Source organism: Euphorbia lathyris, chromosome 9, assembly GCF_963576675.1.
Source record: "Euphorbia lathyris chromosome 9, ddEupLath1.1, whole genome shotgun sequence".
Lineage (NCBI taxonomy): Eukaryota > Viridiplantae > Streptophyta > Magnoliopsida > Malpighiales > Euphorbiaceae > Euphorbia > Euphorbia lathyris.
In genome coordinates this window covers 53,034,349-53,060,631 of record NC_088918.1, presented here as the reverse complement: position 1 = coordinate 53,060,631, position 26,283 = coordinate 53,034,349, and the positions used below count along the sequence as shown (strand labels likewise).

The 26,283-nt window shown below is 37.2% G+C and overlaps 1 protein-coding gene across 1 annotated transcript; it reads right to left on the bottom strand.

The window, feature by feature from the left end:
• Positions 1-809: 809 nt before the first annotated feature.
• LOC136206779 (cytochrome P450 97B2, chloroplastic-like) lies at positions 810-25,285 on the bottom strand. Its single transcript, XM_065997944.1, has 14 exons — positions 24,965-25,285; positions 24,420-24,597; positions 23,944-24,051; positions 11,984-12,068; positions 7,570-7,808; positions 5,687-5,860; positions 4,942-4,989; positions 3,259-3,318; positions 2,869-2,955; positions 2,655-2,743; positions 2,121-2,212; positions 1,539-1,600; positions 1,293-1,442; positions 810-1,209 (listed from the first exon to the last, which is right to left on the bottom strand). The coding sequence occupies exons 1-14, from the start codon at positions 25,108-25,110 to the stop codon at positions 985-987; spliced, it is 1,743 nt and encodes a 580-aa protein (XP_065854016.1). The 5' UTR covers positions 25,111-25,285; the 3' UTR covers positions 810-984.
• Between the last annotated feature and the right edge of the window lie 998 nt (positions 25,286-26,283).

Below are 26,283 nucleotides of genomic sequence, written 5' to 3'. Positions count from 1 at the left end.
TGGGTCTAAAATATTTAATTTTAAAGAAACATATGTAAATGTACAGTCTTGATCACATGCACCTTAATGTAAAGGTTTGAACTTGAACCACTAAGTGACCATCATACATGTATTACTAGTAAGCTAATTTTACTATTACCAACAATATAAATTTATATATTATACTAATATTTAAACATTAAAATTTTGAAATATTATTTAGTAATTATATTTTTATATATTTCAATAAATATTAATTAAAAGTTAATTTATTTTTACAATAAAAAAAAGGGCGGCCCGGTCGCACTACGCATCCCCGCTGGGCGAGGGTCCGGGGAGGGGTCCCACCACAAGAGTGTACTGGGGGCAAGCCTTCCCCTACCAATTTATTTGGCAAGAGGCCGCTCCTAAGACTCGAACCCGTGACCTCTTGGTCACACGACAACAACGTTTACCGTTACGCCAAGGCTCGCCCTAAAAAAAAGGCGGCCCGGTCGCACTACGCGTCCCCGTTGAGCGAGGGTTCGGGAAAGAGTCCCACCACAAGGTGTACTGGGGCAAGCCTTCCCCTGCCAATTTATTTGGCAAGAGGCCGCTCCTAAAATTAAAAATTAATTTAAAAGTCTAACAAAAAAATTAATTAGTATTTAAATTTTAAATATACACAAAATAAAATTTAAAAGTCCAAATAGATTTTATAATTTAAATTAATTAAAAAATATACATTATATTATATTTACATGTATATTTTTATGTTTAACTGAATGTAATTATATTATATATATAATTTATGACATCATCTAGTTTAACTCATTCAAGTCAAGTTCGACTTCCAGTCCAATTTTTAAAACATTGCTTTAAAATGTTAAAATTACAAATCTCAAAAGAATTTCCCTGCCTACAACCTAGAGTTTCCCAACAAGCCTCATTGTATTAGTATACATGGTAAATCATATACCAATCCTAGGTAGAAACTTCATTAACATATATAACACTATGTCATTGTCAATCAACCTTACATCTCTTCCTTAATTTACACCACAGTCCATTCTTGGTATGAATTGTTGCCCCTGTTACCAATTCAACAGCTTCTGGTGACCCTTTCAGCTCCACATCAAACTTCCGTAATACCATTGCTAAGGCTATTGTTGACTCCATAAGAGCGAATTGGTCTCCCACACATTTCCTCGGCCCGCCACCGAATGGTAAGAAAGCGAAATCTGATACAATCTGCCATTTTTACAACCATCAGCTAAGGTTGGTGTCAAATAGAATGCAAAAACCTAAGTTACTCTTGGAGAAGTTAGAAAGACCTCATTTGGATATAATGCTCCTGGGCTCCGTGCCGGATCGAAACCAGCCCATCCTTCTATTTCCTCATTCTTCTTTTGCACTAGGAACCTTTCTGGTTCGAAGTCATTGGGCGAGTCCCAAAAGTATGGAGATCTATGCAGATTGTATACCTAAATGGGCAAGTATTTTCAAGAATGATTTTCATGCGCCCTTGTTATTCTAAATTAATTGAGAACAAAAGGAGCAATACATATATATGTACTCACAGAAATAAAGATATCAGTCCCTTTAGGAATTACATAACCATCTTTGTCTCCTTTGTATCCCCCTGCACAATTGAAGTGAGATGCTTAAAACATGTATTGCATTGCAAGGTACCATAAAAGAAAACCATATACTATTCAAACATCAGAGGCATGGATCAAACCAAAAGCAAATTGTTGAAATGATTGCTCTACGGTTTCCTTGATCAAATTAAGGAGATTCTATCATATCTAGCAGGACATGGATTAAAAAACCAACTTCCCAACTAGAAAATATAAATTCTTCTTGTAAACGAACATGGTAGTATAGTTTCAAAGACTTACAAGCTCTAAGAATATATACTTTGTGAATACCATCAATATTCAGAGTTCAAACTGAACTCCGAATTGCATACTTATGGTGTCCAAAGCATCAAATAGATAACAGGATAAAATATGGCAAACGATTTAGTCTATTATTCAATTATTTTTATCTTGTAATTCAACCCCGATCAATTTTGATAAACTAAGACATTTCAACATTAGGAATGAGTGAATAGCTTTGTTATGTTGCCAGTCAGCATAACTTTCATAAATCAGAAATACCTGGTAATACATCGGATTTGATGGAACGCCTAATTAGTAAAGGAGGTTGAGGATACAAACGAAGTGTCTCTACAACAATAAGTCTTATATACCTGAAAGTATTAACGCGAAGTCATTAATCAGCTAACAATAACAGAATGCAAGCAAACATGATTCAGCCAAATGACGTGCACTAGCACATGCATTGCAACATCTATGTTGGTTCTGACATTAAGCACTAGACAGTCACGGAAAATTTCTTCTTTAGCTAGGCTTGCAATCTTTGGGAGAAGTTCAACCTCTCTACTTAAGTCATAGTATTGCTAGGAACGTCAACCAAAAACATGGCTTAGTTAGAAGTTAGGTCATCCCCACTGAATATTTGAACCTTACAGAGAAAACTCACATTGTTGTCTGAGCCTTCTGTTTATTTTGCTATGGTTTCTCTCTGTAATATACGCAAGTTTGTGTAACTACTAAAAGACTGCCTTATTCAGATACTTGGGTAGTTTCAGAACCATCAGCAAGTAAAAGCAAATGGTTTGGGTTACCTACTCTAATTTCTTAACCAATTCAAAAGTTGGTTTCCCTTCACCCAGGACTGCATCAACTTCTGCTTGAGCTTTTCTCATTTTGGACGGACTCTGCAAATAGAGGCGCATCATGGATAATGAACATACTGATTATAAAGTATTAGAATAGTGCAATTCCACTTTAGTTTAGTTATGTCAAGCGCAAGACAACTCAAATTTGGATATGAATTATATACCTGTGCAAGAAAGAAAACAGCCCAAGTAAGAACAGCAGCCGTCGTTTCATGGCCAGCAATGAGCATTGTCATCAAGTCATCTCTTAGCTGCGAAAGCAAACTTAATAATAATAATAATAATAAGTGAAAGACTAGGTAAACAAGAAATAGTTAACCATTTGGGGTTCAAAATTTTTATTATCGCACATTAAATGCTGCTGTACAAGCACATAAGCTACTACAAACCAAAAAATTTACCATGAACTGAGCTGTTTGATCATTTGTAACAATGTTCGTTATCCATGAAATAGTCAATCTGTATTCAGTCAAGTTTGTGGCAAGAAAATAGGGCGGAAGAAAGAGAAGACTTGTTGTCTAAGAAATAAAGAAGCAGATCAGTGGATGTTTTACCTGACTGTCATCAACATCAGCTCCTCGCATATCAACAAGAAAGCGTAGAAGACTTGCATCCTGCAAATAATTGTAGTTATGTTACCAAACTTCAAGTATTTTGTAATGCTCTAACATTATAACCACCCTGGGATGAATTTGGTGACTCCTATTTGGGCTTTTCGAACACCAACAAAGAAACTTACAAATCAGTTTTCTATCTCTCACACGAGCAGAAATTATAATGCCTAAATCAAATCAGGTTACAGAAGGATAATTAATAGCATAGATATTGGCATAAGCAGAGAAGCAGGGAAGTTGAAGAAGTACTTGGATGAACTTTTATCTTTGTTGGTTACAAAATGATCTTAAAATGCCAGTGGACAAAGAGAGCTCAAAATATTCTAGAGGATTCGGATATCCAAGGTTAAGAAGCTTTAGAAAAGATGAAAAAATAGATGTGAACTCTAATATAATTCTTATCATTGTTATTAGAAGTGGGTTGAGTGGCATTCTTCTCCAAGATACTAGTATTAAAAACTGCCCAGAGAATAAAGCAGAAATCTTGCTTCTGTAGTTAAGAATCAGAGAACTATCCAAAGCTTCAGAACTTATACAAGAAATCAAGCTCGTAATAGAGTACTACTCACAGCAAGGCAGACATTTTCATTTGGTGTCTACCAAGTCTATTAAAGGCATAAATGCCTATGTTATTTGTGTTAAAAGATACATCACGGAGCATCATTGATGAGCTAATTGTTCGTGAGGATATAATAATGTTAGCTACCATCACTGTATGGGTATTACCTTAAAACCTTACACTTTCGCCTTCAACATCAATGAATACAACGGAACACATCTAAAAGGATATCCATTGGTTATATCGCTTGCTAACTAAACAACACTAATAGACATTAGGGTGTTACCAAAAGAAGTTGAATCAGAAAAGCATTTTAACTATAAAGGTTTCACACCAAGTTCGGAAAAAATGGAAAATATATGTTGTAACTTATGAATGGAAAGGAGAGATGAGTAATGAGGAAACCAGCATCAATCTTGATGTTTACATTTCCAATATTATGCACACTTTCAATATTTAGATCCTATGTTACAAATAGATAGTAAGAGGGATGCTAATCTAATGATTGGCATGAGATTGTTGAAATAGAGAAAAGCATCCTGTAAGTCCCAACCCAACATCTAATTTATAGGATTTAACTAAAAACTCGACAAACTTCTATATTTCAATATTTCTATATGAATGCGATCTTAGGAAATCACGATGCAAAAAATCATTCATCTTAAAATATCCAAGTTCTCAAGAATGCTTAATGATAGAACTAAAGCTACTGATGACTTACAACAAGAATCAAAGAACCAGAAGGATTTAAAATAAAACACAACATATATAATCTAAGCTGTTCCAAGCCTTAGAAAAACAAATTCCCTAATTTCTAAAACAAAAGCTCCAGAACTTCAAGAGTTAAACAAATATAAGAGGATGATTTAGAATTTAATTACTATAGCCTATCCAAGTCCCCAATTGAACTCCATATTGCTAGACATATTTGCAATCATAGATTAGGCATTAAAATCAGCAATGGTATGCCATGTGAATGAATAAATTTAAGTATTCTTCCATCATGCTGTATCACCATGTTAGTTTTATACAGGTAAATAGTTTTTTAGATATTATATACCCACCTTCAGATTTGCGTAGTCTCTTTCCTGGAGCTTTTCAACATCCGTTTCCTGTCAAAACTTCAAAATCAAGAACTGCAGGCTCTAATGTGTAGATTTCTTTTGCATCTGACAAGAACTAACAAAGGACAAATCAAAAAAATACAGTAGCAAAACCGATAAAAGTACTTCTGTATGTAGTAAAGGTTTGAGATTATTCATCTTTGAGTGAGAGTTGCACTCTAGATTTTTCTTGTCAGCCTTGTGTTCTCTAACAATAAATTCATTCTATAGATTGCCATGTATTGCACTCAAAATCAGTCCATATATCATTATATTTTCATCTACAGCCAAAGAGTTTCCCACTGCTCATAAAGCTGGAAATCGTATAACAGAATAAGAATCATTCTAATTAACTTTATAGGTGATGTAAATCAGTAAAGTTGCACCCAACAAAGTTCACGTCAAATCAAAATATTTTCAGCCAGAACAATCAGCTCAGCTGCAAGATCACCAACAATCATGGTAAATGCCTGATTGGTTAGCATTGCATTATCCATATTTTTTCATAGTGATACAAAAATTTCAAATGCTTAATCTTGAAGAAACTCGTCAATTGCAATTCAAAAACAATATCAGAGTAATAACAACAGGAACTCAAAATGGAGTTTAAGAAACAGAAGTCTCTAGGAAAGTAATAATTAAAAGATTGATTATATTAGATGATGACTGGCCTTGCCTAACCATACAAGTTCAATAATTTCCTAACCTGCCTGGTCTCTTTTGCATTTCTAATTAATCCATCAAGACAATCGTTGATAACTTTAAGGTCAGTATGGAACTTCCGCTGTCTTGGGACTATCCACCTTGCCAAAGGAATTTTCCAATAAGGAATATAGAAAGTGGATCTATGCTCAGCTTCAAAAAGTGTACCATATACTGCCTGTAACAAAAATTCCATATGAGATGGCAATTAAATTCAGAAGGCATGGCATATGGAAAACATGCCATTATTTGCACAGTGAAGGAAAATTCAATTCAAGTAAGAGAGACCCCTTGACATATTAAACTCAAATTAGCATGTTATGCACACAGAAATCCGACAGTACCAGAAAGTAAAGAAGTTGATAATGAAAAGTCCAGCAAAATCGATTTCCATAAAAAATAGATTAGCTGTCTCAACTGCAAGCAAGATATATGCAGACATCCACATATTTAATCATGAGAACTTAACAATATACAAAGAGCAAGATCAATATTTAATTTTTGAATGGAATTGAAAACAGAGTTTAATACTTACTGCACGCATTGAAGCATGTTTGTTTTTCTAGTGCTAAACAAATGAGCTGCACACATGCCTCATGTGCATCAAGTTAGCCTGACAATTGCTATTTGTCATGTAACCAATTGAACTAAAAGCTCAAGCTGATAGTCCAAGGTCCACTTCATATTAATATCTGACACACCCCCACACGCGAATGCCCACTGGGCTTGAAGCGTGCACGACACAGGCTCATATTACCATGTCCTGCAATTAAATCAACAAATGGGGCTGCGAGGAATCGAACCCTAGACCACTAGGTCAAAATGGCTTTGATACCATGTCATGGAACTGATTGAACTAAAAGCACGAGCTCATAGTTAAAAGGTCCACTTCATATTAATATCTGACACACCCCCACACGCGAATGCCCACTGGGTTTGAAGCGTGCACGACACAGGCTCATATTAATATATGACACTATTGAAAAACGAAAAACGAAAATATATAATTCTTTGAAGCTTACTTTGAATCATGACCAAATACCCTAAACAAATCAGAAGTCATTGCCTTTCTGAAGTTTCAGCCATATTGCTAGTTAACAAGAAAATACAATATCAAAGATTTCCATTTAATTTGGATTTCTTCAATATCTGATATTTCAAGTAAAATGCCACTAGCATCACCACTTACTAATTCTTTATAAAGACACAACATCTATGACTTGGCCTACCTGAGATCATGAAATGCAAAGTACACATTTATCAATAGGATGATGGAGGGAAAATCAGTGAAAAATGAATTGATGCATGGCACAAGCTCACAACAGTCCAATTAAGTGAATTTGCTAATTGGTAACCGCTGTGAACCTGCACACACATATGATAACTACCAACAAATGTAATAGCAAGAACAGAAATCACATACATAAAAAAAATTCCTATGATGAGCTTAGTTTGTAGCAGAGGAAAAAATACTCAACTTCATTTATTTTCCATCAAAATAGTAACTATTGTCAACTTCTATAAAGAACAAATGTTTTCATATGTTGACTGAGTAATCATATGTCATTGTTTTTGTTGAAGAATTAAGGAAAATATTTGAACCATTATGTTTGATGTAATGTCAAAAATCCAATTAAGAATCCGTCAAAATCTAAAAATTTGATCTCAATGCTACATACTACTAAGTAAAAGTTCAGCAGTTTTACCAATAAAATTTGAAGTTATAACATGAAATTCATTGATTTATATTTAGTAACCATCAACCTTTGGTGCACGCAAGCCACCAAGAACATTGGTCGGTTCGCATAGATACACACACACATAGAGTAATCTCCTTAAGGATGGAGTTACTAGTAGATAATGCATCAAGTTTAGACTATTTCAAACCTGAATCACAGGTGATTCTTTTGTAACAGAACCAAAATTGTAGTTGAAGACGCCTAGACCAATGATGTCAAGGGCTAAACTTGAAAATTCTGCTTCAAGATCTAACTCAATTACGTTCCTTCCACAAGCAACCTCCCCTTCCAGAAGTTGTTCAAATTTTAATATTGATTTCTCTGAACAGTCAGTAAATACCTTGACCATAGCTTCCAAGTATAAGGCATGAAAACCAGGAGCAATTACTGTATACATCAAAATAAATCCTTCATGTTATAATGTCTTCTTACAAATATATATCCACAATACTCAGAGAGACAAACTAAACAAACAAACAATCAGTACTGCAGACATTGAATCCAAACTTCCATTTTCTTTATTTTTGTCTAAACAGATCATATTCAGGCAACCGAAATCATGCTCATGGCGACGAAAAGGGCTCAAACATTACAAATAGTTTCTTCTATTACACACTTATTCTTGTTACTTTCGATATTTAAAAATACCTACCTGATCTTATTAGAAGTGCCCAGGACATGAGAAACACGCCCACTTGCATGTACAAGCTGTATTAAAATTTAACACATCCAAAAAGCATCATGATGATACATGGAAAAGGATTTTTTCACTATCACAATGGACAGTAAGAAAAAGCACTAAAAAAAAAATCCTCTCTCCCCTTAAAAGCTAACCCATATGTACAGGGCTTCTCAATCTCATTATTTAGGATGAAAAAATAAACCTTATACATTAAACTGAAGTCCCCACCACTGCTTTTAATTGGAAATGGGTGGACCCTTAACCATTAAATTGAAGTCCCCATAACTCCTAGAACGATTTCAGTCAAAAGTTGGTGCCAAGGAAGCAGTCCGTCAACAAGATCATGGTCTCACGCTTAAGGATGAAGAGGAAAACAAGGACTTGCTGGGCTCTAAACTACCTCTAGAATCTTATCTGTTAATGAAGAGTGTGAGGTTAGAACGCGGGATAATGGACAGTTGAATGATGAAGCTAGTAGTGGGGAGCAGCGGATCTGATTGTGGAAATAACGGAACACACTAGGTTTTTGGGGTTCAAATTGGTAGGAAAGATACAGATGTTTACTATCAGAAGATGACTAAGTCTGAAACAAATATAAGGATCCACTATTTGGCAATTATGCATGATATTTGGAAGAGGTAGATCAGACGGTTTTGTTTATCAACTAAAATTTTTTGTATGAAACATAGGTTCTTTGACAGGAAGATTAGCTGAAATTGTAGATGTTATGAAGAGGAGGAGAATAAATATATTATGCCTACAAGAAACCAAGTGGGTTGGAGCCAAGGCTAGAGAGATAGCTCCTTGGGGTTATAAGCTTTGGTACTCAGGAAAGGATAAGGGTAGAAATGGAGTAGGTATTCTTATTGATAGGGAGTATATTGATGAGGTAGTAGCGGTGTCTAGGAAGAGCGATAGAATTATGAGTGTTAAGCTAGTGATAGGGGATGAGGTTGTGAATGTCATTAGTGCATATGCGCCACAAATAGGATTAGATGTGTCTATAAGACAAGCTTTTTGGGATGACTTAGAGGAAGTGGTGCAACAGGTTCCTAGGGATGAAAAAATGGTACTAGGGGGTGATCTCAATGGACACGTGGGTTCTAGGCGAGATGGGTTTGAGAGTGTTCATGGAGGGTATGGTTTTGGAGATAAGAATGAAGCAGGAAATGATATTTTGGAATTCGCATCAGCCTATGACTTGAGTATCATGAACACATGGTTTATGAAGAGAACATCCCACTTAGTGACTTATCGGAGTGGCGGTAATGCGAGCCAAATTGACTTCTTCTTAGTAAGGAGTGCTTGGAGAAAGAGTTATATTGATTGTAAGGTGATCCCTGGTGAGAGTACGACAACCCAACATAGAGTAGTGGTGCTAGATTTTCGAAGTAGGAAATGTATAAGAAAACAAACACCTCAAGTAGAGACTAAGATTAAGTGGTGGAAATTGCAAGGGGAGAATCAACAAAAATTTGTGGATGAGATGACCAAAAAAGATATTTGGACTTGCAATATGGATTCAGATATAGATTCAATATGGAATAAGATGGAGCATAGTATAAGGGAAGTAGCGAAGGAAGTTCTAGGGGAATCTAAAGGTAGCATGCCACCGGGTAAGGACACATCTTGGTGGACAGAAGAAGTACGACAAGCAGTAAAGAGTAAGAGAGAATCCTATAAACTATTGGGGAAATGTAGGAGTGACGAGAACTACGAAAAATACAAAGAGGCTAAAAGGGAAGTAAAGAAGGTCATACGAGATGCTAGAGCAAAGGTGAATCGGGATCTGTATACAAGATTGGATACGAAAGAAGGGGAAAGAGACATATATAGAATTGCTCGGATGAGAGATAGGAAGACGCGAGATCTCGGAAAAGTTAAATGTGTGAAGGATGTGGACCAGAAAGTCCTAGTTGGAGATAAGGATATCAAGGAACGATGGAGGTCCTATTTTGATGACTTATTTAATGGAGATCGCCAACAAGATGTTGGAGATATAAGTATCCATCACGATATGATAAATCATGAATGCCTGCGGAGAATTCAAAAGGGTGAAGTCAAAATGGCATTAAGTAAGATGAAGTTGAAGAAAGCAGTAGGACCTGATGGCATCCCTATTGAGATTTGGAGATGTTTGGGAGAAAGAGGAATCGAATGGTTGACGACGTTCTTCAACAAAATTTGGAGAAACAATAAGATGCCATCAGAATGGAGGAAAAGTACCTTAATCCCTTTGTATAAGAACAAAGGCGATGTCCAAGATTGTGCCAACTATCGGGGAATCAAATTAATGAGTCACACTATGAAACTTTGGGAGCGAGTGATTGAACAAAGGCTAAGGAGGACGGTGAAGATCTCGGAAAACCAGTTTGGCTTTATGCCGGGAAGATCAACTATGGAAGGCATCCATCTAATGAGACAATTAATGGAGCACTATCGAAATAAGAAGAAAGACTTGCATATGGTTTTCATTGACTTGGAGAAAGCATATGATAAGGTACCAAGGGAAGTACTTTGGTGGGCCTTGATAAGGAAAGGCATTTCGCGGAAATATATTGACATCATAAAGGACATGTATGAGGGAGTATGCACGAGTGTACGTACTAGTGTTGGGAAAACTGAAGAGTTTCCTATTACGATTGGAGTGCATCAAGGTTCCGCACTAAGCCCATTTCTTTTTGCCATCGTTATGGATGAACTAACAAGTTCACTTCAAGATGGTATACCATGGTGCATGCTGTTTGCAGATGATATTGTGTTGGTTGATGAGACGAAAGAAGGAGTGGAGATGAAGTTGGAACTATGGAGGCAAACTCTAGAATCTAGAGGCTTTAAGTTGAGTCGAAGTAAGACAGAATATTTGGAGTGTAAGTTTAGCGGCCGTAGGAGTAGGGAGGCAGGGACAATCACCCTAGATGGGAGAGTTGTTCAGGCCTCGGATTGCTTCCGGTATTTAGGATCTATTATCCAAACGGATGGAGAAGTAGATGGAGATGTTGCCCATAGGATTAAAGCTGGTTGGTCGAAGTGGAAGAGTGCTACGGGTTTCCTTTGTGATCCCGACATGCCTAATAGATTGAAGGGAAAATTCTACCGGAAGGCAATTAGACCAGCATTGTTATATGGTACGGAGTGTTGGGCAGTGAAACACTGCCACATCCATAAGATGTCGGTGGCGGAGATGCGTATGTTGAGATGGATGTGTGGTCACACGAGAAAGGACCGGGTGCGTAATGAAATAATTAGGACAAAAGTAGGGGTTACATCTATTGAGAATAAAATGAGAGAAAACCGACTAAGGTGGTTTGGCCATGTGAGACGTAGAGCGCTTGATGCGCCGGTTAGGAGAACCGAAGAGTGGCAAAGGGATGTAGTGGTGAGGGGTAGGGGAAGACCTAAGCAAACTTGGAGGAGGGTGATCGAGAGTGATATGAGTTTATTGGGAATTGAGGAAAATATGGTAGTGGATAGGACGGAGTGGAGGGAGCGAATCTGTGTCGCTGACACGACTTGATTTTCACGGTTTTATATGATGGTTCATGTTAGCCGACCCCGAATCATTTCGGGACTAAGGCTTTGTTGTTGTTGTTGTTGTTGTTGTTGACTACTATTAACTACAGAAAGAGTTTGGCGGATTTCCAAGAAACAAGACTGCTAAACATGGTAAACTTAAACATCATCTATGTTAATATCTTCTAATTTTCCATTGGGTTCACAACCTATATATACAAAACAATGCCACTCTTCATCTGTTCCATCCTAGGACATGAACAACAAGCTAAAAAGTCTCAAGAAGACTCATGATTGCCCGATGATTTTCACAATATGGCATTAGTTCCTTGATCCCCAATCATAAAGACAATTATAAATTAGTCACCTCTTCTCCTTTGCTTCCAAGTATCCAGATCAGCAGGTATAAGTCCTTTCCCCATTATTGGCTCTAGGATATCAGCAAGAACTCCCTATTAAAATATGATAATTTTCAGTTAAAAGAAGAAATGATATGCAATCAAAGCGCTGGAACAGTTTATAACATTGAAACTAAATATATTGCCAAATTATACAAATTTCAAGATAGCTAAACAAGGTGCCTTGTGGTTTCATTGACAATTTTATCAAATTAATGCAGCAAACTAAGACCTCAAAAGTGAAGTCTCCTTTAGTTTTCTTTTGTTTACTAATTGAAGAATGAATTATACGGTATCTTCTCCTTCCTTCTATAACTTTACCTCCCACAAGGGAGTTGGTATGTTTTAAGATGACAAAATAAATAAAGACTTGGTAAAAGGTGATATTATGCAACGCCTCCCTTTTTATCATTAATTAGTATCAGATATTGTTGTAGCTCGAACTCAGAAAATAGGAACAGACCGAACAAAATTAAATGGGCAGAGTCGCGGACAATGTCGCTTTCTTTAAGACGTTCGCGGAACTGCCGGAATTTAGCAAACAGTATGAACTCCGGTCGGCTCCAGGATAAAACAGCCCTCTTAAATACGATTTTCGTATTGCACCGTACGAAAATCGTTCTGTATACACTCTCTGGTTAACTTGCTCAGTTTTCGAAAAAATAAAGAATGAATGAAAGTAAATTGTGTTTGAAGGCAGTCTCTCATCACCTATTTATACAAGAAAAAAGAGCTGTTGAGAGCTCTGATTTCATGGAGAAGGTGAAGGAGGAAAATCAGGAAGACTGGGTTGGTGAAGACACGTTCAGAGCAAAGTAGACGTTGTGAATAACGTTCACATTTCCGAAATTAATAAAAAAGAATATTAAAATTATTATTAATTTTTTTAATAAAAAATTATACATTTTACACCAACCCGGCCCGGTTCGGTTCGGTCGGACGGCGCGCGCGCGTGTGGTGGTCAACCAAAGAGATAGGTCCTCACCCTTTCACAAAAGTGGGTACCCCTTGGGGCACACCCCAAGCATGTGAGGACCTTCTTTATAAACATCTCCACTAAGTGCTTTGAAAGCAATGTGGGATGTTTTTCACTTGAAAAAACATAAAGACACTTGAAAGGGCTTTATTTCATAAATTTTACTTGGGCTAAGCCCAACAATCCCCCACTAAAATTTTTGAAAACGTTTTACTGAGCAGTTACATAAGGTCAGACATAAACAAAGGTATCTTTCGATTTGAACCTTTGCGTAGTGAGTATAGTTCAGATTTTACTAGAGTGACTCGTAGTCTTGAACTCTATCTCTGACGTATATCACGCCATAACCTTTTCAGAGTGTAGTTCTAGTAGCCCGTGCGTTTATGGCCTTGCACGTCTATCCCGGTTTAATGAATGCTCTAGAGTTTTGCCCTAAACTCATAGGAAGCGGCCTCACTTCCACATTCATATAGGTGAGTCTATCAAAAGTACTCCTGGAGTATAGACTTCATTAAGAGTTTCTATTATCTCAACCTCAAATCGCTTCAGGATATTCATGCTTCTATTGCATGATCTAACTCATATTACAACACAACTTGTTATTACCCTTTGAACCTATTTCTTGGGATCTCCAGTCTATAGGTTGGGTTACCATTGTGTGTAACTCATCACTGTAGGGGCATAAGTCCCATACTCTTTGCCGTATTATGGACTTTCTCTCTAGCTAATCCTTTCGTCAAAGGATCGGCTAAATTCTCTTCTGAGCGTATGTGATCCACTCTAACAGCTCCTTTAGTGAGTAGCTCTCTCACAGTGTTGTGCTTACGACGTATCTGTCGTTTCTTATCGTTGTAGTAACGATTCTGAATCTTAGCAATAGCCGCGGTACTATCGCAGTGGATCAATACAGCTGGAATCGGTTTTTCCCATAGGAGAATCTCAGCTAACAGACTTCTCAACCAACCTGCTTCTTCACTAGCCACAGCTAGTGCAATCAGTTCTGATTCCATGGTTGATTGAGCTAGAATAGTCTGTTTCTTAGACTTCCATGAAACAGCACCACCAGCTATATTGAAAATATAGCCACTAGTAGCCTTGGAATCATCTGATAAGGTATTCCAGTCAGCATCACTATATCCTTCAAGGACTGCTGGAAACCTTTGATAATGTAATCCAAGTTTCATGGTTCTTTTAAGGTATCTCATGACCCTTTCTATAGCATTCCAATGCTCCACGCTAGGTCTACTAGTAAATCTGCATAGCAGTCCTACGACATACGTGATGTCGGGTCTAGTACAATCAGTGGCATAACGAAGACTACCAATTATGCTAGCATACTCTGATTGTCTTACACTGTCTCCAGTGTTCTTAAAAAGTTTTATACTAGGGTCATAAGGTGTACATGCAGGTTTACAGTCAAAGTAGTTATATTTCTTTAGTATCTTCTCAACGTAGTGAGATTGATCTAAAGAAATTCCAGTTTCAGACCTAGTTATCTTTATGCCAAGAATGACGTTCGTTTCTCCTAGATCTTTCATGTCAAAGTTTTCACACAACATTGACTTAACAGCATTCACAACATGAATATTAGATCCAAAAATAAGCAAGTCATCAACATACAAGCAAATAATGGTGCAAAGACCATTTTCATATTTATAGTAGATACACTTATCACTTTCATTCACCTTAAAGCCATTTGAAATAATCAAGTTATCAAACTTTGCATGCCATTGCTTAGGTGCTTGTTTTAGCCCATATAAAGACTTATCTAACTTACATACCTTATGAGCTTGACCAAAGACTACAAAGCCCTCAGGTTGATCCATATAAACCTCTTCTTCTAGTTCACCATTCAAAAACGCAGTTTTAACATCCATTTGGTGCACCACTAGATTGTGCACAGAAGCAATAGCAATCAAAACACGTATAGACGTAATCCTAGTGACAGGTGAATAAGTATCAAAAAAATCAACATTTTCTCTTTGTCTAAAGCCTTTAGCTACAAGGCGAGCCTTAAACTTATCTACTGAACCATCAGGTTTCAGTTTCTTCTTAAGGATCCATTTACAACCTATTGGTTTACAACCTGGTGGTAAGTCTACTAAGTGCCAAGTTTGGTTTGACTCAAGTGAGTCCATTTCATCATTAATGGCTTCTTGCCATAAATCAGCATCTAATGAGGTTAAAGCTTCTTGTATAGTAAGTGGATCCTCTTCTACTGTGAAAGCATAAAAGTCAGAGCCAAAGTCTTTAGATACTCTAGGTCTCTTACTTCTCCTAGGTTCAAATTCCTAAATCTCTTTTTGCACTATAGGTCTAGTAGCAGGTATGCTACTAGATGATGCACCCCCACTATTTCTCAACTTAAAAGGAAATCTATCTTCATAAAAGTCAGCATCGTTCGACTCCAATATGACTTTCGCATTCAAATCATAGAACCTATATGTTTTGCTATTCACAGCATATCCAATAAACACACATTCATAAGCCTACTAGCAAGTTTGACTCTTAGGGTCAGGAATCCTAACATAAGCCAAACAACCCCAAGTTCTAAAATATGATAGACTAGGTGTTTTATTTTTCAAGATCTCATAAGGAGAGATTTTGCTTCTGGATTTAGGGACCCTATTTAGCACATAGCAAACAGTCAAAAGGATTTCTCCCCACCAATGTGAGGCGGCACCTGAACTAAGCATAATAGCTACTACAGATTCGGTAAGTGTCCTATTTTTCCTTTCAGCCTTTCCGTTCATTTCTGGTGAATAAGGTGCTGTAGTTTCATGTATAATACCATGTGTTTTATAGAAATCAATAAACAGGCTAGAACCATATTTTGTGCCTCTATCGCTACGAAGTCTCTTGACTTTCCTATTGTATTGATTTTCTATTTCAACTATGAACAACTTAAACATGTCAAACGCTTCACTTTTATTTTTCATAAGATAAACAAAAGTAAAGTCAGAACAATCATCAATAAAGGTTATAAAGTACCGTTTGTCATTTCTAGTCAACTTTCCATCTAATTCACATATATCTGAATGAATTAAATCTAGAGGTTCAGAATCCCTAACAACAGATTTATGAGGTGTTTTTGTGATTTTTGCCTGACTACAATAATCACATTTAAGAAATTCATTCAAATTCAATTTTGGAATTAACCCTAAGTTACTCATATTTTTAATGATTCGCTTATTAACATGACAAAAACGAGCATGCCAAACATTAAAAGTACACAAGGAGTAAACAGAAGCATTCACTTTATTAATCTCAACATTCAACTTAAACATGCCTTCAGTAGCATAACCTTTTCCTACAAATACATTGTTCTTAGTCAAAGTAAATAAATCTGCTCCTATAGTCTGAGTAAAACCAGCCTTGTTGAGAAGATAGCCCGAAACCAAATTTTTCCTCATTTCTGGAGTATGCATCACATCCTTCAAAGTTAAGGTTTTTCCAGATGTGAAGTTCAATTCCACACTACCAATTCCAGCAACAATAGTGGTATGGGAATCACAAATAACACTTTCTTATCTTCGGTCACAGCACTGTATGTTTTGAACATACTTCTATCATAGCAGACATGGCGAGAAGCACCAGTGTCTACCCACCACCCATCTGATCCACCTATGAGATTGATCTCGGAAATCATAGCAACAAAATTATGTTGCTCTTCAGTCAGGTTAACACTAGGAGTAGTGTTTGGCCTGTTCCTGCACTTACGTGCCATATGACCTGGTTTCCCACAATTAAAGCATAGGAAAGCAGCATCATTTCTAGGTGGTAGTTGCTGTGGCCTATTTTGGTTCCTTTGAAGGTTCCAATTCAAGTTAACTCGGGTGTTGCGGTTTTGGATTGGTTTGCGGTTCTGATTCTTAAAATTCTTTTGAGTGGGTTTCAGAACCGCAGTGGACCTTTTAGTGTTATTAGAAACAATAAGCACTTCTTCTTTTAAATCTTGTTTTCGAGCTTCCTCCTCAATTCGGAGGCGTGTAATCAGACTTTCCATCGAAAATTCTTTTGTTTTGTGCCTCAAAACATTTTTAAAATCTTTACACGAAGGAGGCAATTTGTCAATTATGACAGCAACTTGAAATTGATCGTTTAAAGACATACCTTCTGAAATAATTTCATGTGCTATCTTCTGTAATTCATGAGATTGAATTTCCACTGACTTGTCATCAGTCATCTGGAATTTGAGGTAGCGACTTACAGCGTATTTTTTCGATCCGGCCTCCTCAGTGTCATACTTCCTCTGCAGAGCTTCCCAAATTTCTTTTGCTGTTTTTTCTTCAGCAGTGTAGTAATCATACAGATCGTCAGTCAGTCCATTGAGTATATAATTTTTGCACAGAAAATCATTTTCTGTCCATCTCTCAGCAGCACGAACATCTGCCTCGTCACCATCTTCAGGAACAATTGGTTTTTCCGAAGTCAGAACAGAAGCTACCTTCTTTGTTGTGAGGTAGAACAACATCTTCTGTCTCCATCTTCGGAAATGAGCTCCTTCCGTCTTAAAATTGTTGTAGCTCGAACTCAGAAAATAGGAACAGACCGAACAAAATTAAATGGGCAGAGTAGCGGATAATGTCGCTTTCTTTAAGACGTTCGCGGAACTGCCGGAATTTAGCAAACAGTATGAACTCCGGTCGGCTCCAGGATAAAACAGCCCTCTTAAATACGATTTTCGTATTGCACCGTACGAAAATCGTTCTGTATACACTCTCTGGTTAACTTGCTCAGTTTTCGAAAAAATAAAGAATGAATGAAAGTAAATTGTGTTTGAAGGCAGTCTCTCATCACCTATTTATACAAGAAAAAAGAGCTGCTGAGAGCTCTGATTTCATAGAGAAGGTGAAGGAGGAAAATCAGGAAGACTGGGTTGGTGAAAACACGTTCAGAGCAAAGTAGACGTTGTGAATAACGTTCACAAAGACTGAATCAAAATGTAAATAATTAAATAAAAAATTATTTCCGAAATTAATAAAAAAGAATATTAAAATTATTATTAATAAAAAATTATACATTTTACACCACACCACACCACACCACACCGACCCGGCCCGGTTCGGACGGCGCGCGCGTGTGTGTGGTGGTCAACCAAAGAGATAGGTCCTCACCCTTTCACAAAAGTGGGTACCCCTTGGGGCACACCCCAAGCATGTGAGGACCTTCTTTATAAACATCTCCACCAAGTGCTTTGAAAGCAATGTGGGATGTTTTTCACTTGAAAAAACATAAAGACACTTGAAAGGGCTTTATTTCATAAATTTTACTTGGGCTAAGCCTAACAGATATTAATATGAAGTGGACCTTTAACTATCAGCTTAAACTTTTAGTTCAATTGGTTACATGACATGATATCAGAGCCTCTTCGATAGAAATTAGAATCGTAGGAAGAGATAGAAAGAAAGAAGAGAGAAGGGAGAAGAATTTAGGAATAAAGGAAATACTCCATTCATTAATTGATAACCAATATCTACAGCAATTCCTCCTAAATGGGAGAAGAAGGCAGTTACAAGGACAGCTCTAACATCCCACTAACTTGCTAATACTAAACACAACCCACGGAATAACAGAATAGAACTATATAGGAAACACAAATAATGAAATAATCAAAATAGAATTTGCAATGGGAAAATTCCTCAATCAGTCCTTAGACTTTTCCCCTTCCCTGATATGTGACAGGCGCGCCTCGGGCTCAAAAGGCTCTAGGCATGTCGTCTCACAAGCAAAAAGGCAGGCTCTATTCAAGAGACTCACGCTCACTCTCCAACCCAGAAAAAGTCCAGTTAGGCAGCTCTCCCATGGGATCTCATGTAGGAGAACCAACCAACCAGGAAACCCCATATTTCAACAAGCTTTTATCCAAATGTGAATTGCCATCCTTTGATGGAACTAAAGTGGAAACTTGGACCAGCAAGAGCTCCACGTATTTCCAATTATTTGATGTACTAGAGGCCAAGAAGGTGGAGCTAGCTGGGTTTTATATGAATGGCAGAGCTGATAAATGGTATAAAAATTGGGCTCTGTAAACCCAGGACTCAATTGGAGCGAGTTTGTGAAGGCGGTGGGAAAACGATTTCAAGAAACTACTATTGTGGATGCAGTTGAGGCAAACAACTACAGTTATGGCTTACCAAGATCTCTTTGAAGAAGCAAAGTTGAAGCTAGAGAAGGTACATCCTGAGATCTCAGATTTTCACTTCAAGTTTCATAGCAGGCCTGAAACCGGAACTAAGACCAGCAGTGAGAGATCTCATGAGCCCACAGATGTTTACACTGCCATTAAATAGGCTAAGTACCAAGAGAACCATCTCAAGGATATTCTAGAGGTGGTTAAGCCCAAACCGACTTTCAGATCATCAATTTTTACCACTGAACCCTGGAACCCATCCACAGCCAATTCTTCTACCACCATTCCCACTAAATCAACTAAATCAATCGATACTAAATCAACTGATCAGAAACTTTTTTCACTTCAAGTTTCATAGCAGGCCTGAAACCGGAACTAAGATCAGCAGTGAGATCTCATGAGTCCACAGATGTTTACACTGCCATTAAACAGACTAAGTATCAAGAGTACCATCTCAAGGATATTCTAGAGGTGGCCAAGCCCATACCTAATTTCAGATTACCAATTTCTACCACTAAACCATCGAACCCATCCACAATCAATTCTTCTACCACCATTCCCACTAAATCAATCGATACCAAATCAACTGCACAGAACTCTAATCTTAAGAGAACTCCTGGTGCATGCTGGAAATGTGGTGAGCGCTATTTTCCAATCCACCAATGTAACACAAAAAAATTACTAGCCATCTCCACTGAAGGGGAGCTAAAAGAAGGAGTAACAGAGGCCACCCCTGAAAGTGTTGAGGAGCTGAGTGAAGATCAGGCGGAGGAGGAACAGATTCTGGTTTCTATCAACGCCTTGGATGGTGGACTAACAGAAACGACCATGAAGCTTAACCTTAAATAGGAAACCTATTTTAATTTTGATTGATAGTGGGATTACCCACAGCTTTATTGATCTCAAACTGGCGGGGGAGGTTAAATTACCACTAGTGAAGGTGAAATCAGCCCCTATGATTGTGGCCGATGGTAGACACCTCACAGTTACATCCAAATGCAATGATTGCAATTGGTCTATGCAGAATGCTAGATTTAACTTTACTTTTAGACCTCGCGGGGTATTATAGGCGTTTCATTCGAAACTATGGGTCTATTTGCAAACCGCTCACTGAATTGCTCAAGAAGGAGCAGTTCAAATGGACTCCACATGCCACTGAAGCTTTCAACAATCTCAAGTAGCTCATGACACAAGCCCCTGTATTGGGGCTGTCTTAATGCAACAAAATAGGCCCATTTGTTTCCTATCTAAGGCAGTATGCCCCCGAAATCAAAAGTTATCCGCTTATGAGAGGGAATTACTAGCTATACTCCATGTTGTCACCTCTTGGAGGCACTACTTGAAGATTTCTTCTTTTGTGATTAAGACAAACCATGAAAGCATAAAACACCTTTTAGAACAAAGGTTACACACTTCAATCCAGCACAGGGGCATCTCCAAGTTATTGGGTCTAGAGTATTCAATAGAGTATAAAAAGGGCTGCGAGAATAAAGTTGATGATGCTCTCTCAAGGAAGTTTGAGGATGTGCAGGTAGAGGAAGCCAAAATGATGGCAATTTCTATAGGTGTTCCTACTTGGTTGGATGAAGTTCAGGCATCTTATAAACACGATCTACAAGCTACTAAGCTTATCCAGCAGCTTGCAATACAACCTAAACCGAATGGTCACTATGTTTAGCAAAATGGAGTATTGAAATACAAATATCGGTTGTATATTGGGGAAACAACCAAATTACGAGGCAAGTTGATCAAAGTTTGCCATTGCCTCTAGGAGGGCATTCTGGTACACAGGGAACCTTGTCCAGGCTAGAACAGAATTTTTATTGGCCTCAAATGGCAGAAGCGGTCACTAAATGGGTGGCTAGTTGTGATACCTGCCAACGTTGCAAGGCTGATTTGGCACCATATCCTGGGCTTCTACAACCCCTACCAGTTCCAGATGCAGCCTGGAGAGACTGCCCAAATCAGCTGGCTATGACACTATTTTAGTAGTGGTGGATATATTCGCCAAGAGTGGCCACTTCATTCCACTCACTCATCCCTTTAACGTGGCTAGTGTCACAAAGCCCTTCTTGGACCACATCTTCAAATTACACGGAATGCCCAGGTCCATCGTCTCAGATAGGGATCACATTTTTACAGGGATTTTTCGGAAGGAATTGACGAAGTTCTTAGGCACTCAACTACTTTTCAGTAGTGCCTACCATCCTCAAACTGGTTGGGCTTGGCAGAGTACTGGAGAGACATTGCCATTGACTTTGTCGAAGGACTGCCCAAATCAGCTGGCTATGACACTATTTTAGTAGTGGTGGATATATTCGCCAAGAGTGGCCACTTCATTCCACTCACTCATCCCTTTAACGTGGCTAGTGTCACAAAGCCCTTCTTGGACCACATCTTCAAATTACACGGAATGCCCAGGTCCATCGTCTCAGATAGGGATCACATTTTTACAGGGATTTTTCGGAAGGAATTGACGAAGTTCTTAGGCACTCAACTACTTTTCAGTAGTGCCTACCATCCTCAAACTGGTTGGGCTTGGCAGAGTACTGGTATAACTCCAATTATCATAGCGCATTAAAAATGAGCCCCTTCCATACCCTTATGGAATGGAACCCCAACTACCTGTTGTGGTGGAGGAAATTCTACAAGCACGAGAAAAGATGAACTTGGCGCTTAAAGATTGCCTCAGTGCTTCCCAAAACCGCATGATTGGATGTTTTTAAAACTACAACCTTATCGCCAACGTTCTATAGCTCCTCAGAGTTCTCACAAGCTTGCTGCCAAGTTCTATGGGCCATTTCAGATCTTGGCCAGAGTGGGAAAAGTGGCGTACAAACTTAAGCTACCTACTGAATGTAAGGTGCACCCTGTTTTCCATGTTTCTCTTCTCAAGAGGAAGGATACTTCTAGTGATCCACCCTTAACAACCCTTCCACCTATTGAGGATGGTCCAATTGATATTCTATCCTTAATGGTCTTAAATACCAGGCACGCAGTGGTCAATGATGTTGCAGTGCCTCAACTTCTCGTTCATTGGACTGGGCTATCTGCTTTGGATGCTACATGGGAAGACAAGGCTCTCATGGCTAGGCAATTTCCTGATTTAAATCATTCTTGGGGACAAGAATGCGCAAAAGGGAGGAGTATCGTCACATATCAGCGTAAGAATAAGAAGTTTAAGTACTGATATGTGAATTATCCTATTTTACAGAATTAATTAGTTATCTCTGATAGTTATTTCGTCTTTTAGCTGTTGTTTTGCTTTGTGAAGGGTACCTAGAGTAGTGTAAGGGTGTTATTTTGAAAGTTACATTTTATAGTTGTAAAGGTAATATTAGTTGTAACATCGTCAACACTTTTATTCCTTTATAAGGTCATGCTTTTGTAACCCTAAAGGTATCAATGAGAATTATCAAGTTTCCCTTTTCTCTCTCCAAATCTTTCTCTCTTTATGTGCCTCTCTTCCTTTTCTAACTTCTTCCTTCTTAAACAATTCTAATTCTATCACGTCCCTGACAGTTAATTGTTTTCTTTAATGTGCCTCATGTCGCTCAAGCGCATGCCTGAGCCTTGCGTCTTGCGCTTAGGCTTCAGGACCCTTGCGCCTTAGTGCACCTTTAATAACTACGAATGTATGAGGAATACATATTGGCCTAATCAGGACATTTCAAATTCATAATAATTTCATTGGATAGAGCATTTCAAAAAAAAAAAAAAAAAGATAAACTCGTGCAGTTACACCATCTAACAAAAATGTCTTTCGCTATCACAAATGGGTAACTAGTAATAGTATATCCTTGAAGATCCATAAAAACCATAACTTTGCTACACACCTTTGTCCTTTCTCCACTTCATCAAGTTTCGATACAGCAGTTGGAGGGAATATTATAGTGACATAAATTTTTGAATTCATATCTCTTAGTAGAAGAGAAATATTGGAGAAATAAATTCTTCTATTCACTTATATACTTTTACGTCTAATTTCACCAAGGACCTCTTATGCCAAAAGTGGTCTTAACTACATGCACCGAGTAGCCATTGAGATCCAAATTGTTAATCTAAAATAAATAGAGCTGAAAGACAATAATGGAGACTATGATGCTTACATTTGAGTGGACTTTTATAAGTTTCCAAAAATTCTTACATTAGAGTGGACATCTTAAGTGCTTAGGCATGGAAATCCTTTTATTTAATATAAATATGCAATTTCTTCTGTCACAGAAGAACTAAAGTTTTCCCTTATGAAGTTCTAATAATCCTATGAGGTAGAAAAAGTTCTCTAATGGTTTTCAGCATATAATTCCCTTGATCATCTTCTCCCATTTCTCAAATGCTGGATATGGTTGATCAGTTGAAGCTGAGGGTAGGAAAAAAGAATACAAGAAATAGAATTGCTATAGATCTAAGGCGAGGATGGAGAAAACGACAATAATAGAGAATATGAGGTGTTTCAAAGGGTTAGTGGTGATGTTATAATTTCTGCTATCGATGGAACATGAGAGAGCAAGCCAACAGGTGTCAGACTACACAACAAACGTCTATTGCATAAAAAGACAGAGAATAGGGATGCAATTTGTCCAAACAAAAGTACAACACACAACAAGGCTGTTTCAATCAAGTTCAGTAGTAACTTCTGGCCATTTTTTTAGCTGCTAGCGTTATAGTCTCCTCAAAATTTCAGATACTTCAACTAATATCACATAAATATACATGTATGTTTGGATGCTTGATCATTATAGACATGAACATTGTGGTACATATGGATACAGAGGCAACAACATATAGAAAGTTGTTAAATGCCAAGCATAAGACAGTACCTTGTCATAAGAAAAGGCATTTTCCCGAAGAATATGTCTTGCAACAATGGGGTCTGATACAACAACAAATGCTTTTGGTCCAAAAGCTAGTTTATACACAGATCCATGCTGCCACATCAAAGAGATTGAAAATCTTAATGAGCCATTAACAGTTAACAACAAGAACAAAAGAACATAGCAGTGTGTGTGACAAGAGACGTGACATGAATAAGAGCAATACAATACAATATTCACTTCATTAATGGCATCATATTATTTCATATAGGTGAAAGATCTATGAGACATAAGTGGAATCTCATGTTCACCTAGAGCAGTACATCTGCTAGGCGGATGGGTTTTGAACCCTCATCTATAGAGGCATTTCAAAAGCAATAGTAATTAATATATTGAAGAGTATGTGTTTTATTGGTGAAAGGGGGATAGGACTCCAAAGCATCATCCACAGACAGATAGTTCAAAGAGAAATAACTAAGTACCTCTAAGAACCAATCATATAGAGAGAAGAAGAGAGGACGATCAAACAGATCAGACACTGCACCTTCTGCTATGGGCATGTTGCTTAGTCTTCCCCCACTTAAAAAATTGGTAAGCAGATTGCTTGCACTGTCCAGAACGGACATTGTTTTACGCTCCTCAGTAACTGGTGACTGACATCTATATCAGAATAAGACACAAGTTCATCAAACACGTTAGAGTTACCAATTTATAATCCAATAAACAAAATATTTACTAAAATCAATTAGGTCATACTTTCTTTGGATACTAAAAACAACTAACAACATCAGAGATTAAATTAAATTTGTGTTCTCTAAGTTTCAATCCCTTTCTTACTTAATCTTCAAAAGAAAAAAAAATCAGCAGCGAACAGAACACAAATGAAGTTAGAAAAGAAAAGACCATGTCCACTCAAAACTTGAAATAAAGAGAATTCAAAGATTTATAAAGTAGCTAGAGTCAGCTAATGATGCACTTATTATCGAGTAAGTAGTTTTTCACAAAACGAATTCCTCCGAGAAAATACCTTATAAAAGGAGAACACTTGGGCTTAGAAGATAGAAGATGCTTAGGAGATGTGAATTTTCCAAAATCATTTGCAGGAAAACAACAGCCATTAGCTGTAACAGAGGATAGGTGCGAGAGAGAAGTGGAGATTGATGTGAAGGACATGCTGAGGAGTTTGAGAGAATGGGTGACGAGTGAGTGGTGAGTCACTGAGTCGGGATAACTGATTTATAGGGAGAATTGGATATATGAGTTGTTCAGGCCATTTCAATGCCACCCGCACTTCTCTTGTCACTACATTACCACCTCCTTTTGTGCCCACTCGCAAGCAAGTGAGATTTCCACTTCATTTTCTTTTTGGATAATTATACAAGAAAATTATAAAAATAAACCATTCGACTGATTTGAAAACACAGCAATCAATAATCATAACGCAATTCTTATAACATACTTCATTTCATATGGGCTAAAAATATTAATAAATAAACAACCATATCTTATAAATAAGATTCAAGAATAATAGAAAATAAACAACCATATCTTATAAATAAGATTCAAGAATGGTAGAGATCGCAGTGAGAAAACACAAACTCATATAAAAATTTAAAAGAATAAAATATATTCCTCCCATTTCATTATAAAAATCATTTTAGAGGGTGGAATTTTTTTTAAACATAGGTGGTTTTAGTTTTTCAAGAATTTTTAATTTAGTTTTTTGGTCTGAACATTACATTTTGTTTTTATCTATGTGTTTTTTTTAACATTCCAATGATTATTGTCCAATCATCATATGAGACATAAATTTTTTTTAAGTTAACAAATGTAAATTCATTAATTTGACTCTTCATTAATTAAATTTCTTAATTTGTGTGTTAAAATCTCTAGAATGACTTATATTATGGGATGGATGTAGTATATTAAAATTTAGGGTAAATAATTTATTAGTCCCCTAATTTTTACCTAACACACTTTTAAGTTCCCCTATTTTAAAAAACACATTTTAAGATCTCACTTTTTACCAATATTAATCATTTGGTCCTTTTGTCTCTTTTTTTAGATTTTTAACCGAACATATCTTAGCTTTTAGAACAGCCACAACACAATATAAAATGATCATATTACTCTGTTATTTTATATTTGTCTGTTTATGACAAATATAACGGTTACGAGTCTAAAAAAATAGAAAAAATGACCAATTGGTTAATATTGACAACAGCTAAGGATTTTATAATATGCTTTTCAAAATAGGAGGACTAAACAGTGTGATAGATAAAAAGTGGGGTACTAATAAATTATTTATCCTAAAATTTATAAGGTAATTTGTTTATTTTATCAAAA

What these genes read in the sequence shown, in the direction of transcription:
- LOC136206779 (XM_065997944.1), bottom strand. Translation starts at nt 25,110, where the DNA reads ATGTCCTTCACATCAATCTCCACTTCTCTCTCGCACCTATCCTCTGTT. An exon ending in GAGACTACGCAAATCTGAAG is followed by an intron (nt 3,319 to 4,941) that starts GTGGGTATATAA and finishes AATTATTTGCAG; the next exon opens with GATGCAAGTCTTCTACGCTT. An exon ending in GGACTGATATCTTTATTTCT is followed by an intron (nt 1,443 to 1,538) that starts GTGAGTACATAT and finishes TTGCCCATTTAG; the next exon opens with GTATACAATCTGCATAGATC.